Raw genomic sequence first — 14028 nt, 5'->3', positions numbered from 1 at the left:
AGGGGTATATTCTACTCCAGAGCATCTCATTCATGAAATTGACAATGTCATTCAAGAAAATATAGAAGACGCTTTACATGAACTATCAATGGTGTTTCATATAGGTTATTCAAAACCATTGAAACGAATCAAATTCAATTCTAATACATCGCATATAGGTCTACATTTCCATCCTAGTTTATTACTAAAGCTCGGAGGGAAGAGTGAACATCTGGGAGATGTTTATCCTACAGATGAGCATCCTTTTCCTTACGGTGTGGATTTGAATGTTGGCGTAAATCATTTATTCATTTATTCTGATTTGGCTGATTTTACTTTTCTGGGAGATATTGAGGCACCCATCCTTCGTGTGGCCCCATTTCATCCGGCCAAGAAAGATTCAAATCATATTCATGAAGAATTTCTAAATTTACATTACATCCCAATTTCCAAATCCAACTTTGATGAAATAAGTATAAATATAAGGGGCGACACTGGAGAAAAAGTTCATTTTGTTGGAGGAAAGTCTATGGTAAAGTTGCATTTTAGGAAGAAAACACGACTTAATTTATAATAAAAATGCATCCAGTGTATCGAGGAGTTCCTCGTCAATATGGTCATGGACTCGGATCTATATTCAAATCTGCTATCAAAACAACAGTTCCTTTTGTAACACCCTTGGTTAAATCAGCAATCAAGGCAGTCAAACGTGAAGGGTTAAAACAAGGTATGCTTGCAGTCAAGGATATTATTTTAGGGAAAAGTGCTAAACAAGTGTTAAAGTCCCGTGGAAAAGGGGCGTTAAAGTCTGTTGGAAAGGCTGCAGCTTTATCAATGGGAAATTCTTTGATCAGAAGTATAAAAGGTTCCAGTCGTAAACGACGTCGTCATTCCTCATTCAGACGTCGTGGAAGAAGGGTGGCAGTGATACAACGTGGACGTGGAAAACCACTTCAAAGAAAAAGAAGAAAACGTTCACATAAAAAAACTAAAAAGCAGTTAAGAAAACATTCTAAATCTAGGTCTCTTGATATTTTCGACTAAAATATGATGCAACACGGTTCTTGTGAGTGTAGCAAATCTGAACTTGATGTTACATCAGTACCTCCAACCATGACAGCTATGCAAGATGGACAATGGACAGAACATTACCCAATCTCTGCACTGAATAATTCAGCTCCTATTGAATTCATTATTCCTCCACAGACGGAAAAATGGACAGATTTAAATCAATCGTATTTATACCTCAAATTAAAAGTGAAAAAAGCTGATGGGAACAATCTGGCAGGTGACACAGAAACGTCGGTGGTCAATAACTTTTTTCACAGTCTGTTTAGTAGCATTGATCTGTACCTGAACAATAAACTGATTTCCAGCAATGCAGACAACTACCCTTACAAAGCATACATTGAAAACCTCCTGTCTTACAACAAGGAATGTAAAGACACACAAATGCACGCTCTTGAACTCTGGACGAAAGACAGTTACCTTCATATGCAGGATAACACAATAGGTGGATCTAATGAGGGTTGGAAAACTAGAAAAACCCGTATTAGTACAAGCAAAACATGTGAACTCATTGGACGATTACATCTGGACTTGTTCCTACAGGAGAAATATCTTCCCAATGGAATTGAAATACGTCTCAAACTAAACAGGAGCCCTAACACCTTTTGTCTCATAGGTACCGCCGACGGAAAAGTTGATATTCAACAAGCGGGATTCAACGTGAGGACAGTGGATTTACTTCCTGTAGTGGCAAATGACTTAAATAAAAACATTGCACAGCATAACATGAAGATCCCAATACGTCGCGCAGTAGTGAAAACATTCACAATTCCTGACGGACTGAGATCCAAAATTGATGACCACTTGTTTCTAGGTCAACTGCCAAAACGAATCATTATAGGCATGGTAAAAAATTCAGATATGAATGGTGATGAGAGAACCAACCCATTTGACTTCCGACATTTCAACCTGTCTAAATTAGAAGTCAGCATCGACGGGAAAACCATTCACAACAAACCATACACACCAGATTTTGATAATGGAGAATATCTACGATCCTACATGTCTCTCTACCAAGCTACAGGAGCGTTGGGAGTGAATCGTTCCATTGACCTTTCCATGGGAGAATACAAACAAGGATACACACTTTGGGGATTTGACCTAACGGCAGACCAAGGTAGTGAAGAAGGACAGCTTCACCCTATAAAAACAGGAAACATGAGGATAGACATTCAGTTTGGAGAAGCACTTCCTGCAGTCATCAACGTTATAGTATATGCAGAATTTGACAATCAAATTGAAATCAACCAGCTCAGAGAAATTATTACAGATTATTAAATATGGAGAGAGAAGAAGCACTTCAAGGTATACTTAACGCCATTGTCGTGGATGAACTACAAACACTCATCTATAATGAAATGAAGAAACATTGTCTAGGATGTCATGTTAACCATCCTACTCAAACGCAGCACATGTGTTTATACACACCCACGGACGAATGGGTAGAACTGTATATTGATACGGCACTTGATCAACTTGACATGCAAAAAGTGACAGAACGTTTCTATGACGAGATAAAACATGTACCATCTTACACTGACAAAAATGAAGAAGCTCCTAAACTCCTCGACAATATAAAAGAGCAGCAGAAACTGAATCGCTCAGATCCAGATGAGTCGTGGATAAGTGTATGGATGGAACAAGTTAAATACACCTGGAACCATGGACACAATTGAACTACAATATATACTGGACAAATCATTTCTATTGCGTTCGCTCAATGGTATAGTCTGTCCCAAGGATCATTTACCAGAACGAAAGCCTACTCATACACAAGCTTATATTGTTAACACACATGATTCAGATCAACCTGGAGAACATTGGGTGGCTATATTTTTTAAAGAAAATAATGCCATCTACTTTGATTCGTATGGATTACCACCTTTGGAGGAACACATAAAACCCTTCTTGGAGACTAACGCTAGGAACTGGACCATGAATACTGTCAGACTTCAAAGTGGAAATAGTGTTATGTGTGGTGTTTACTGCATATTTGCCTTAGACGTTCTAAGCAGAGGTTGTGACCTTAACTCAATTTTAACTATTAAATTTAGAGCAGAACCTAAATATTATCATCAAAATGACAAAGACGTAGGTGAATGGTTTAAACAATTATATGGACATCTATACACAAAAGCTAGAAAATTACCTAAATCTGAACACTGTCAATGTTGTACAGCTGATCAATGTAATACACATGCTTTGCATATGTTTAAATTGTATGTTTTAAATCATGATTACTTGTACCCTTAATTTGTATTTACTGTTCATTGTTACTTGTTCGTTCTGTTAAACAATAAAAAACGTGTACACACATATTGCTGTTCTTTATCTTTTCCCCAGTAAGGGGTAGTAGTATGCCATTAAATAAAACCAGTGGTCCTGGTTTTCTTATCAAGGTGATATTGGTTCATTCAAGTAGATCTGAGATTTTATACAGTAGTAGTAGTAGTAGTAGTGAAGTAGAAAAGTAGTAATATGATATAAAACCTTAGACATACATGAATCAACCTTATCACCTACTGAAAAATGGACTATAAGTTTCTAATAGAGGTCCCCATATCGCCCCCCCCCCCCTGGGAGGTCCCCATATCGCCCCCCCCCCTGGGAGGTCCCCATATCGCCCCCCCCCCCCCTTTACTACTTCTATTTGAGTCAATTCTAGTCCCGAATGTCATGCGACCTTTGCATATTTAATTTCAAATATGAAATATTGTAGGAATGGTATAAAGTTCGCTAAAAGTGTTCATATTACACGCATGGAAAACAACAGAGCTACCTCTTTCAGAGATGTACGGTAAATCGCTCTGTCGCAACTTCCGAGCTAGTTCATGTCGCGAGGAAAAGCCGTAAACAAAGGTGAGTGTCATCATATTTTTGGCAGTTTTATAAGCATTGTATCGAATATCAAAAATTGAGGAATGGTAGGCAATGTAGATTTGATTTAACTTTACAGATAACTTAAAATTGATAAATTTATTTCTGCTTTGTGGTCGTTGCGATATTTACCAAATAGCTGATCCAGCGGTGAACTGGACAAATTCGTCATTGTCACATACTTGCCTTTTAAATGGTATCAAGAAGCAAACCGACTATGCATGAGGTAGCCCAAAGGTTTACAATTCATTTGGAATTAAACTTTGTACAGAAAATCGTTTTAGCGTAGAAATATTTACTTTTTGTTGTGAGAGACAGCTCTGTCGTAAAGAAGATAGTCATGTCGCCAAGGAGATAGCTCTGTCTTTATTGTATTCGTCCGATTAGTTTGTTTGTTTGTTTTGGGTTTAACGCCGTTTTTCAACAGTATTTCAGTAATGTAACGGCTGGCAGTGAACCTAACCAGTGTTCCTGGATTCATGTAGATGTACACATGTAGAAATATAACCCACCCGCTTAGCTAAATTAGGAGAGTACAGGTCTGTGGACCGTGTTAAGTTTGATCCCTAGTGAGGCGTATATTCACCATGACAATCTGACATTGTGTCTAAAATCATTCGTCCTTCATCTCCGAAACTACGTTTTGTTCTAGATTCAAAGGAAGCCATTTCTGAGAATTCGACTACAAACGAACTCAACTGATTGTTGTAGAAACATGTTACATTTAATATTCCCGATTATTATTTATATTAAGACATATACATTAATACTGCCCCTTTATTTAATGTTCAGTATTTCAGAGAAAAATGAATGTTTGTTTGGTTTGTTTTGGGTTTAACGCCATTTTTCAACAGTATTTCAGTTCGATAACGGCGGGCAGTTAAACCAATGTTCCTGGATTCTGTATCAGTACCAACCTGTTCTCCGCAAGTAACTGCCAACTTCTCTACATGAGTCAGAGGTGGAGGACGAATGATTTCGGACACAATGTCTTTTATCAAATCGCCACGGAGAACATACGCCTCGCCCAGGGCCCGAACTCACGACCCCGCGATCCGTAGATCTGCGCTCTCGCTATTGAGCTAAGCGGGCGGGCTGAAAAATGAATGTAGAAAAGATAAACAGTTATTTTGGTAAAATTCATATTCGTACGTTGTGCAAGTAAGTGTTTGTTCAATGTAATTTCTAGTTTTTTTGTTCAGAAAAATAACATATTTCAATAATAAAATTAACCTGTTGAAATATAGTTTTTTATTTTTTTTCCTTCTTACAGAGATTCAAAGGTTAATATGGCCGTCGTTTCGAGAATTTTATTAGAAATTAAATTGAACGTATCAAGATGGCTGCTTTCCAAAATCAAGTCTTTAACACAAACATTCCTACTAAATCATATTACACATACAAAGTAACGTTTTTTTTATTTCCTTCTTCTTCCTCCTTCCTTCTTCCTTCTCCCGTTGGTTTTTCGATCCGGTTAAATCTGTCGTTATCATGTGTATGTAATTCTCGCACTTGAAATAGAAAACTTATATGGACCGAGTAAACGCAACAGTGGGGAAAGTTGGTTTTTAACGAGAAAGCAAAGTCTTTACTTGTCTTTGAAGTCCTAAGTATAAATGTAAGGCTTTTTGCTCCAATATGCAATAAACAATTAAATATGGTATTATGTACAAGTATATAATTTGCAACCTACTGATATAGAACATTTTGTTTAACATTAGCATAAAATCATTGATATAATGGTATACAATCAAGCTATCCAGACTCAAATCAAGATTTAGTTAACATATGTAAGAGTTGTAGGCAGAATATATGTCACCTCCAGTACACAGTGATTAGAACTCTCAAAATTTCTCACTTCGGTCGTTCATCTGTCATTATTCCCTGCAGTGTACAACAAACTTTCAGTCAAATCTGTAGCAATGCACGCAATTCTATCTCCGGTACCGCAACTGAAACACCGGGTACATTCTGAAATATTCCAGTCATGTCATTTTACTTTGTGTAAAGAAAACACGATTTTAACTTAGATTATGTATAAAATTGTGAATTATTTGCTTTATTTTCCTTCGGAATGGAAAGGACATCAAAAACAAAACATTTATGTGCAGCATTCAGACATCATTGAACAATATTTTGATCCCTAGGTCTGCAGAATTTTCATCGTACCTCACTTGTTCTTTCACTAATCAAGCACATATTTTCCAGGATAGTCTTTGTTTATATACAGATCGGACTACGAAGCCCGATCTGTGATATCCTATTTCAAGAACAGAATAGTTAAGAAAAGTGAGTTACCAAAAGTAAATTTGTCGAATTTATGTGCGCAAATCGTTGACCGGAAGTGCCGCAATTCCACTGAAGCGGAGCACCCGTGGTGCTCGAAATGCGCGATGAGCAGCCGTGGTATACATGTTTAATATAACTCAACTCAACTCAACTGAAATAGTTTATTGCATTAAACATACAATTATATGCTTATAGCAAAAACATATACACATATATAGATTGAAGACATGGATTTACAAGGAGTATAAACTACATAGGAATGGTGAAATATAGGTTGGACTAAATTCATACGATGGAATTGACAATATGTTCATTCTCTACATAAGTCTGCGAAGTATAAATATTTCGATAAACCTTTAACAATTGTTTTAGAATCTGACAGTAACAGATGTCATGTTGTTCAAGTATAATAATAGTGTTTCAAACGTTTTTTTTTTCTTAAATCTTTATACTTATTACATATAAGCAAAAAGTGATATTCGTTTTCTATTTGTCCAAAATTGCAGTTTTTACAAATTCTTTCATTCCTCGCAGATCTGTGTACCTACCCTTTTCAATAGCCAAGTCATGAGACGACGTTCGAAATCTTGTTAAAGCAATTCTAAATCTTTTATCTTTTATAAAATCTATGTATTTTTCAAACTCAAATTTATATTTCAAAATACTGTATGTTTCTAAGCATCGGGAGTTGTTAATAGATCCATACCAGCTTTGATAAAACATATCAAGTATTCTTTGATTTATAGTAATGTATTTTCCCGCGTTTCAGCGTAACGAATTAGCGGGAAAATAATTTTCCCTGATTGGACAAGAACCGGTCAGTTATTTATGATAAATATAGTGTGGTCAGTTCAGCGTTGGGTATCACGATAGCAGCACGCTAACTTAAATTTCTTTCTTTCTACGTGTAATGGCTTCTGAAAATAATGAAGGTGTTGTAAGAACGAATGAAAGATTGGAAAAGGAAGCTTTAACTGAAATATTACAGCAATTGAAGGAACAGAGAAGTGAGATAAATTCGTTACGGGAGGATGTTCGAGGGAATAATTTAAATGTTGCCAATGAAGTGAAAAAGTTGAAAGACAGAGAGATAAACTGGAAAAAAAGAGGTAACAAGATTAATATTGAATTTAATTCAGAAGTCGCTGACATTTGCACGCAAATTTCATGGGCAATGTCGCATAGTAAACTTGATTACGCCGAAGAACTTTTAGGTGAGATAGGCGAGAAGATAAAGAAACGAAATAAACTTATTCGTATAGCCGATACTTCAGAAGGAGGGTGGCAAACAGTACAACAGTACGAAAGCAATCCAATTGCATCTAACAGCGAAGATGAGTTGAAAATCAGTAAGGCAGAAAACAAGGCGCTTCGTAAGAGAAAACGCATGTCTAGTAGTTCCAGGTCCAGATCAACTAACAGGGTCTGGATCATCAACATCTGCAGCGAAACATAATTTTCGTGCCAACAAAGCATATCAGAAAAGAGGAGCGGGACCCTGCTTCGCTTGTGGCGAATTTACACACTGGAGAAGAGACCGTCCATATGTCATGTCATCTGGAAAATAACAAGAAGGCTACCAACCTGGTACAAATTGAACCCGTCCATATGCAAGATGAGTATAATTTTAGATCGTGTAAAGCGTTAAGTGACCAAGATTCAAACTGTCGTGATTATAATTTATTTACAAATGACTTTTTTGAGTATGAGCAGGGCCAGAAGCAGATTTTGGTCAAAGACAGATTGAAAGAACATGTAGAATTTTGGAAATCAGTAGGGTCTAGTGAGTTTAATGTTGATGCTATTTTGAATTGGTATAAAATTCCATTTTTTTCACTGCCAGTAAATGCTATTTTTGAAAACAATGTTTCTGCTAAAACAAGAATCAGAATTTGTATATAAAGCCATTGAAGATTTGCTATGTAGAGGTTTGATTGAGAAATGTGAATTACCACCATATGTGGGGAATCCTCTTACTGTGTCGGAACAAAGCAATGGCAAAAGGAGATTGATTTTAGATTTTCCACATTTTCTATTTTAGGACATGTAAACAAACACTTGTGGAAACAGTCAGTAAAATATGATGACCTTAGGATTGTGTAAGATTATTATGACAACAGTTGTTTTATGTTCAAATTTGATATTCATTCGGCATATCATTTCATCAATATATTTCATGAACATACAAACTTTTTAGGTTTTTCTTGGATTGACGCAAAAGGTCAGAGAATCTATCTCAAATTTCTTGTCCTACCATTTGGTTTGTCAACAGCACCATATATTTTTACTAAAATCACTAGGCCCTTAGTAGCTAAATGGCGTGGAGAAGGAAAACGGGTTTTAATGTTTTTGGACGATGGTTTTGGTTGTTCGGGGACATTTGAAAATGCAACTAAAATTTCTGGAGATGTTAAATTAGATTTGTTAGAATCAGGTTTCATACCTAAAGTAGAGAAACCATGCTGGGTCCCTGTGCAGAGATTAGAAATTTTGGGTGCTGTTTTAGATTCCGAGAAGAATTGTATTTACATACTAGAGAGACGGGTTAATAAAACAGTTAAGATTTTAAGTGAAATAGAACAGGATTTGGCTAAGCACAGAAGGGTACATGTCAAAAAGGTGGCAAGTTTCGTCGGACAAATTATTTCAATGTCTGTTGTGATAGGAAATATTTCACAAATTATGACGAGATATCTTAGCATGGATATTGTTGCAGCTCATTCTTGGACGGCATATATTAGATTGAGTTTAGATAGTAGAAAACAGTTACAATTTTGGAAAGAAAATATTTCTTTTGTCAATCATAGATTTTTGAATCAAAACATAAGTTTCTCTAAAATTGTTTACAGTGATGCAAGTAGTACTGGATTTTCTGGTTATGAGGTAAATACCATAAATGGTGTAGCACATAATATATGGTCTGAAAGTGAAGCAGTTAAATCCTCTTGTTGGAGGGAACTGACAGCAATATACAGAGTGTTAGTATCTCTAGTTAAGGTGTTAGCTAACACCAATATAAAGTGGTTTTCAGACAGCCAGGCTGCTTGTTTGATTGTTGAAAAAGGTTCTATGAAACCTGATTTGCAACACCTAGCAATACAGATTTTTTCATTTTGTTTAAAAAATTCTATCAATCTAAAGATTGAATGGATTCCAAGAGGGTTGAATGAGAAAGCTGATTATTTTTCAAAAATAGTAGATAGAGACGATTGGGGTATTTCTCATGCACTGTTAGAAATAGTTGTGAAGAGGTGGGGAAGTTTAGAGATTGATTGGTTTGCGTCCAGTTATAATGCTAAATTATCAAAATTTTATTCTCGGTTTTGGAATGAAGCATGTACAGGGGTTGATGCCTTTGTGGAAAACTGGGGAGAAAATATAGGGCTTTTTGTGCCACCAATATGTTTACTTTGTAGAGTACTGAGAAAAATGGAGTTTGATAGAGCACAAGGTGTGTTAATTGTGCCTTTATGGAAATCAGCAAGTTTTTGGCCCCTATTGTGGTCTAGAAATAGTTTTATAGACAGTATTGTTGATGTTATTGATTTGCCAACTGAAAAAATGTATTATGTTCCATGCAGAAATGGAGCTGGCATATTTGGAAATGAAGATTTGAAATTTAAAATGTTAGCATTGAAAGTGCAATTTTGAGATATGAGCATATTTGATAAATATACAAGCAGTTGATATAGACAGAAGAGGATATGCCTGTCTTAATACTGATTTAGTAACGGATGAGATTATGCCCGTTTATATTTGATGAGACATGTACATGTATTAGTTGGTATATAAGTCACTAATTTATGTATTTTTTACGTGTATTTTTTCAGTTATACAAGGATGAGATACAGGGATTACCCCCAGTTTTGGTTGACAAGGTGACCTTGATTCCACAAGTGTTACAAGATGCTAGGGCTAGAACAACTTCGCAAACTTATTTCAATGGTTTCCAAAGATGGAGAAATTGGGCAATCAAGAATGAGTTAGGAGAGGAGGACATTTTTCCAGCGAAGCCTTTCATATTTGCTCTGTATTTGTGTTCATTAATTCAGTCAGCAAATTCATCGAGTACAGTTATAAATGCTTTTTACAGTGTGAAATTTATACATGACATATATGGTAAAAAATCGCCTTCTGATTCTACATTAGTTGTAAACATACTTGAAGCAGCCAAGAGAAAACTTGCTAAGTCTGTTGTGAAAAAAGAGCCTATAACTATAGATATATTAAGTAGAATGTATGAGGACCTGTATAAAGAGGGAGATGTTAAAAGTCAGATAATTATTTGTGCTTGTTTATTAGGTTATGCAGGATTTATGAGAAGTAGTGAATTACTTAAAATTAGAAGGTCAGACATCATTTTTGATCAGGGATTTATGAGCATTTTTATCAAATCTAGTAAAACAGATCAGTACAGAGACGGGGCTTGGTTAATCATTGCAAATTCAGGGACTAAGTTATGTCCAGTTACTAATTTGAAAAGATATTTATTATGGGCAGATATAAGGGATTATTCAGATTCATACCTTTTTTGCAGATTGTCAAAAGTAGGGTCTGGTTATGTGTTAAGGAACTTTAACAAACATATTTCATATACAACATTAAGAGAGCTTTTCATAGAGGCTTTTAAAAAGCATGTTCATGATATTCATGCTTATGGGTTACATTCATTACGTTCAGGTGGGGCAACTTCAGCAGCTAATTTTGGGGTGAAAGATAGATTATTTAAAAGGCATGGTAGGTGGTTAAGTGATAAGGCTAAGGATGGGTATGTGAAGGACAGTTTAGAAGAAAGGTTGAAAGTGTCATTAAGTTTAGGTCTATAGTTTATATATTTTAAATATTGTATTTAAAAGTTCTATAAACGGATGAGTTATTCCCGTGTTATTTAGTAACAAAGGAAGAGTTATGTCCATGGTATGCAGTGTACTGTTTATTACCTAATGCAAACACGGAAGAGTTATTGCCCGTGAACAGTTGCTTAAATTTTGGCAATGGAACAGTAAGATTACAGTTTATGAACTGACTTATTATTAAAAAGCACTGTTTGCATATTTGAAGTTTAAGAGGCAGAACAGTTTGCCTGCCTGATAGTCTGAGATGTATTACTGAGATAGATGAGATTATGCCTATTTGGTTACATTGTGTTTTTGTATTATTGATCATGAATTGTAGAATAATTTTTGTCAGTGTGAATAATGACAGAGCCCGTTTTTTTAATTCAGTTTACCCAATCGCTTCAACATATTAAACATATTTATAAAACTGTATATGGTTTTTATGTATATAGAGAGGTTGTTGTCAAGGTCAGTATAGGTCTATACTGACCTAAGTTGTGGTCACTTGTGTCCGGGTTCTGAAGAAGTTAGGGGAAATGTATTTTCCCGCGTTCGAGCGTAACGAATTAGCGGGAAAATAATTTCCTCTGATTGGACAAGAACCGGTCAGTTATTTATGATAAATGTAGTGTGGTCAGTTCAGCGTTGGGTATCACGATAGCAGCACGCTAACTTAAATTTCTTTTTAATTTGGCTTTTGTTTTGAAATTTAGAAATTCACACTGACGAAGAGTATTTAATATTCTGAAGTACATTTGAAAAAATGTTTGAAATTTGAAAGAACTTTTTTCTATACTTTGTTATATATAGGAAATGTTGCATTGTTATTAATATAAAGAGAATATAAAGAAATGTGATAGTTATCATGAATTTATTCATGAAAGGTGACTTATTGTGAAAGTGATGAAAAGTTCATGATTATGTGAGATAAGTGACTTAATGTATAGTTATTGAATTTGAAATTATATTGACATTTATTGGCAATCGGATATATAAGGACTGAATTAAATCATTCGATTATCATTATAAGAAATGTCATATTGGGCATAATATTGTTGGAAGTTGTCAATGTGCTGTATAGTTTACCCAATCGCTTCAACATATTAAACATACTTAAAAAACTGTATATGGTTTTTATGTATATAGAGAGGTTGTTGTCAAGGTCAGTATAGGTCTATACTGAATTGAGTTGTGGTCACTTGTGTCCGGGTTCTGAAGAAGTTAGGGGAATTATGGTTAATCAGCATTTTAAACTGATTTTGCCAGATATACGACAAACTGCACTCATCGAGTATAAGTTTGATTTGGAATGCCCAGTTGCATTTACTATATGTATTATTTTGGTCGACATCAGTTTTTAACATCTTATAAGTTTTGAACAGTATTGAGTCTTCTTCAGATGTAAGCAACTTGTCCCAGTATTTGATCATGATAAGTTTTCTATTTATACTCATCGGAACTCTACCAAGTTCTCCGTAGAGCGCACTTAAATTCGTAGAACGCTTAACACCTAGAACTTTTCTACAAAACTTTGTGTGTATATGTTCGAAACCCGGTCCTGAATGGTTCCCCCAGATTTCTGCGACATAACGTAACGTAAAAGCAACCAATGAATCAAATAGTTTAGACTTTTGTGATATTGGTAGATCTAGTTGGTTACACTCTACAAAAAGATTGTGTAAAGAATACGAACCGTGTTGAGCAATTCTGTTTTGCGTACGATTCCAATAACCATTTTTATATAAATGTACGCCTAAGTATTTAAATGCGTCTACAAGTTCAATTCGATTGTTGCATAAGTAGAAATCAAAATGAGTATGTCGACCCTTTTCAAAGATCATTACCTTGGCCTTGTTTACATTAAGACGTAGACCCCACAAGTTACTATATTCTTCTATGTCATTCAACATAGATTGTAAAGATTTTGGGTCGTAAGTCATCAATGTTCAAAATACCATCGATGTTTGTATTAACATTATTAACAATATCATTTAAAAAGAAAAGACATAAAATGCTACTGGCCGGATCTCCTTGTTTTACCCCCATGGTCGAGTTTATAAAGTCTGGGTTTGTTGATTTGTAACGTATAAACGACTTAACTGATAAATACATTGATTTAATTGCTAGTATAAACTTTGTGCTTACATTCGCATTTAGCAGTTTTTGCCACAGATAAACTCTATTTTATCAATCATTTTTCCCAGTCTAAGAAAGCTACATACAATTTCTTTTTACTTGCTAGACTCTTAGATATGAGAGCATGTAAGATAAAAATACAATCAACAATAGATTTATTCTTTTGAAATCCAAACTAATTGTCGATTAACTTTTGGTGTTTATCAGCCCAGTTTGTGAGCCGTGTTACAATAAGTTTTGAGTATATTTTTGAAATAATATTATTTAAAGTGATTCCTCGGAAATTCTTTGCTTCTGGAGCACCCTCTTAAAATATTGGGATAATTATACCTTCGCCCCAACTTTCTGGGAATGAACCGTCGTTAAATATTTTATTGTATAGTTTAACAAGAAGTGGAGATATAATATCAAGCGAATGTTTAAACACTTCCGCAATCAAACGGTCTGTCCCTGGGTTCTCGAATTATTCTGAGCAAATACTGCATTTTTTACTTCACTTTCCGAGAAGTCTTTGTGAAGTTTCATCACACCCATAATATGATTTTATAACACTCGACCGATACTTTCGGTACTGAAAATACAGTAATATGAAGGTATATATGTTTAATATAATATTGAATTTGTGAAGTTGGTTTCAGCACTCCCATGATATGATTTTATAAAAGTCGTCCGATACTTTCGGTACTGAAAATACAGTTATATGGAGGTATATATGTTTAATATAATATTGAATTTGTGAAATTGGCTTTAGCACTCCCATAATATGACTTTATTGTGTGGCGGCCGTAAAAAGTCGCACCGACTTCATCTCAGTGTTGGTATATTTTCTGGTCCTTCGGGA

The 14028-nt window shown here is 35.1% G+C and overlaps 2 protein-coding genes across 2 annotated transcripts; both read left to right on the top strand.

Annotated features, from left to right (window-relative positions):
• The first annotated feature begins 1026 nt into the window (after nt 1-1026).
• LOC123541905 (uncharacterized protein F54H12.2-like) lies at nt 1027-2325 on the top strand. Its single transcript, XM_045327527.2, has one exon. It carries the CDS (start codon nt 1027-1029, stop codon nt 2323-2325), a length of 1299 nt encoding a protein of 432 aa, XP_045183462.2.
• Nucleotides 2326-7123: 4798 nt separating this feature from the next.
• Nucleotides 7124-11039, top strand: LOC123541270 (uncharacterized). Its single transcript, XM_053526037.1, has 3 exons — nt 7124-7586; nt 8411-9693; nt 10044-11039. Exons 1-3 carry the CDS (start codon nt 7124-7126, stop codon nt 11037-11039), a joined length of 2742 nt encoding a protein of 913 aa, XP_053382012.1.
• The last annotated feature ends 2989 nt before the right edge of the window (nt 11040-14028 follow it).

The sequence above is a fragment of the Mercenaria mercenaria genome, chromosome 16 (assembly GCF_021730395.1).
Source record: "Mercenaria mercenaria strain notata chromosome 16, MADL_Memer_1, whole genome shotgun sequence".
NCBI classification, from domain to species: Eukaryota; Metazoa; Mollusca; class Bivalvia; order Venerida; family Veneridae; genus Mercenaria; species Mercenaria mercenaria.
Note: the sequence above shows the minus strand (reverse complement) of the source record. Positions and strands in the feature narration are given on the sequence as shown.

Bases quoted from the DNA above. Each gene is read 5' to 3' on its own strand.
- LOC123541905 (XM_045327527.2), top strand. From the start codon at position 1,027: ATGATGCAACACGGTTCTTGTGAGTGTAGCAAATCTGAACTTGATGTT.
- LOC123541270 (XM_053526037.1), top strand. From the start codon at position 7,124: ATGGCTTCTGAAAATAATGAAGGTGTTGTAAGAACGAATGAAAGATTG. The intron at 7,587-8,410 runs GTAAGAGAAAAC...CAAACTTTTTAG, and splicing joins GGCAGAAAACAAGGCGCTTC to GTTTTTCTTGGATTGACGCA. The intron at 9,694-10,043 runs GCAAGTTTTTGG...GTATTTTTTCAG, and splicing joins TTGTGCCTTTATGGAAATCA to TTATACAAGGATGAGATACA.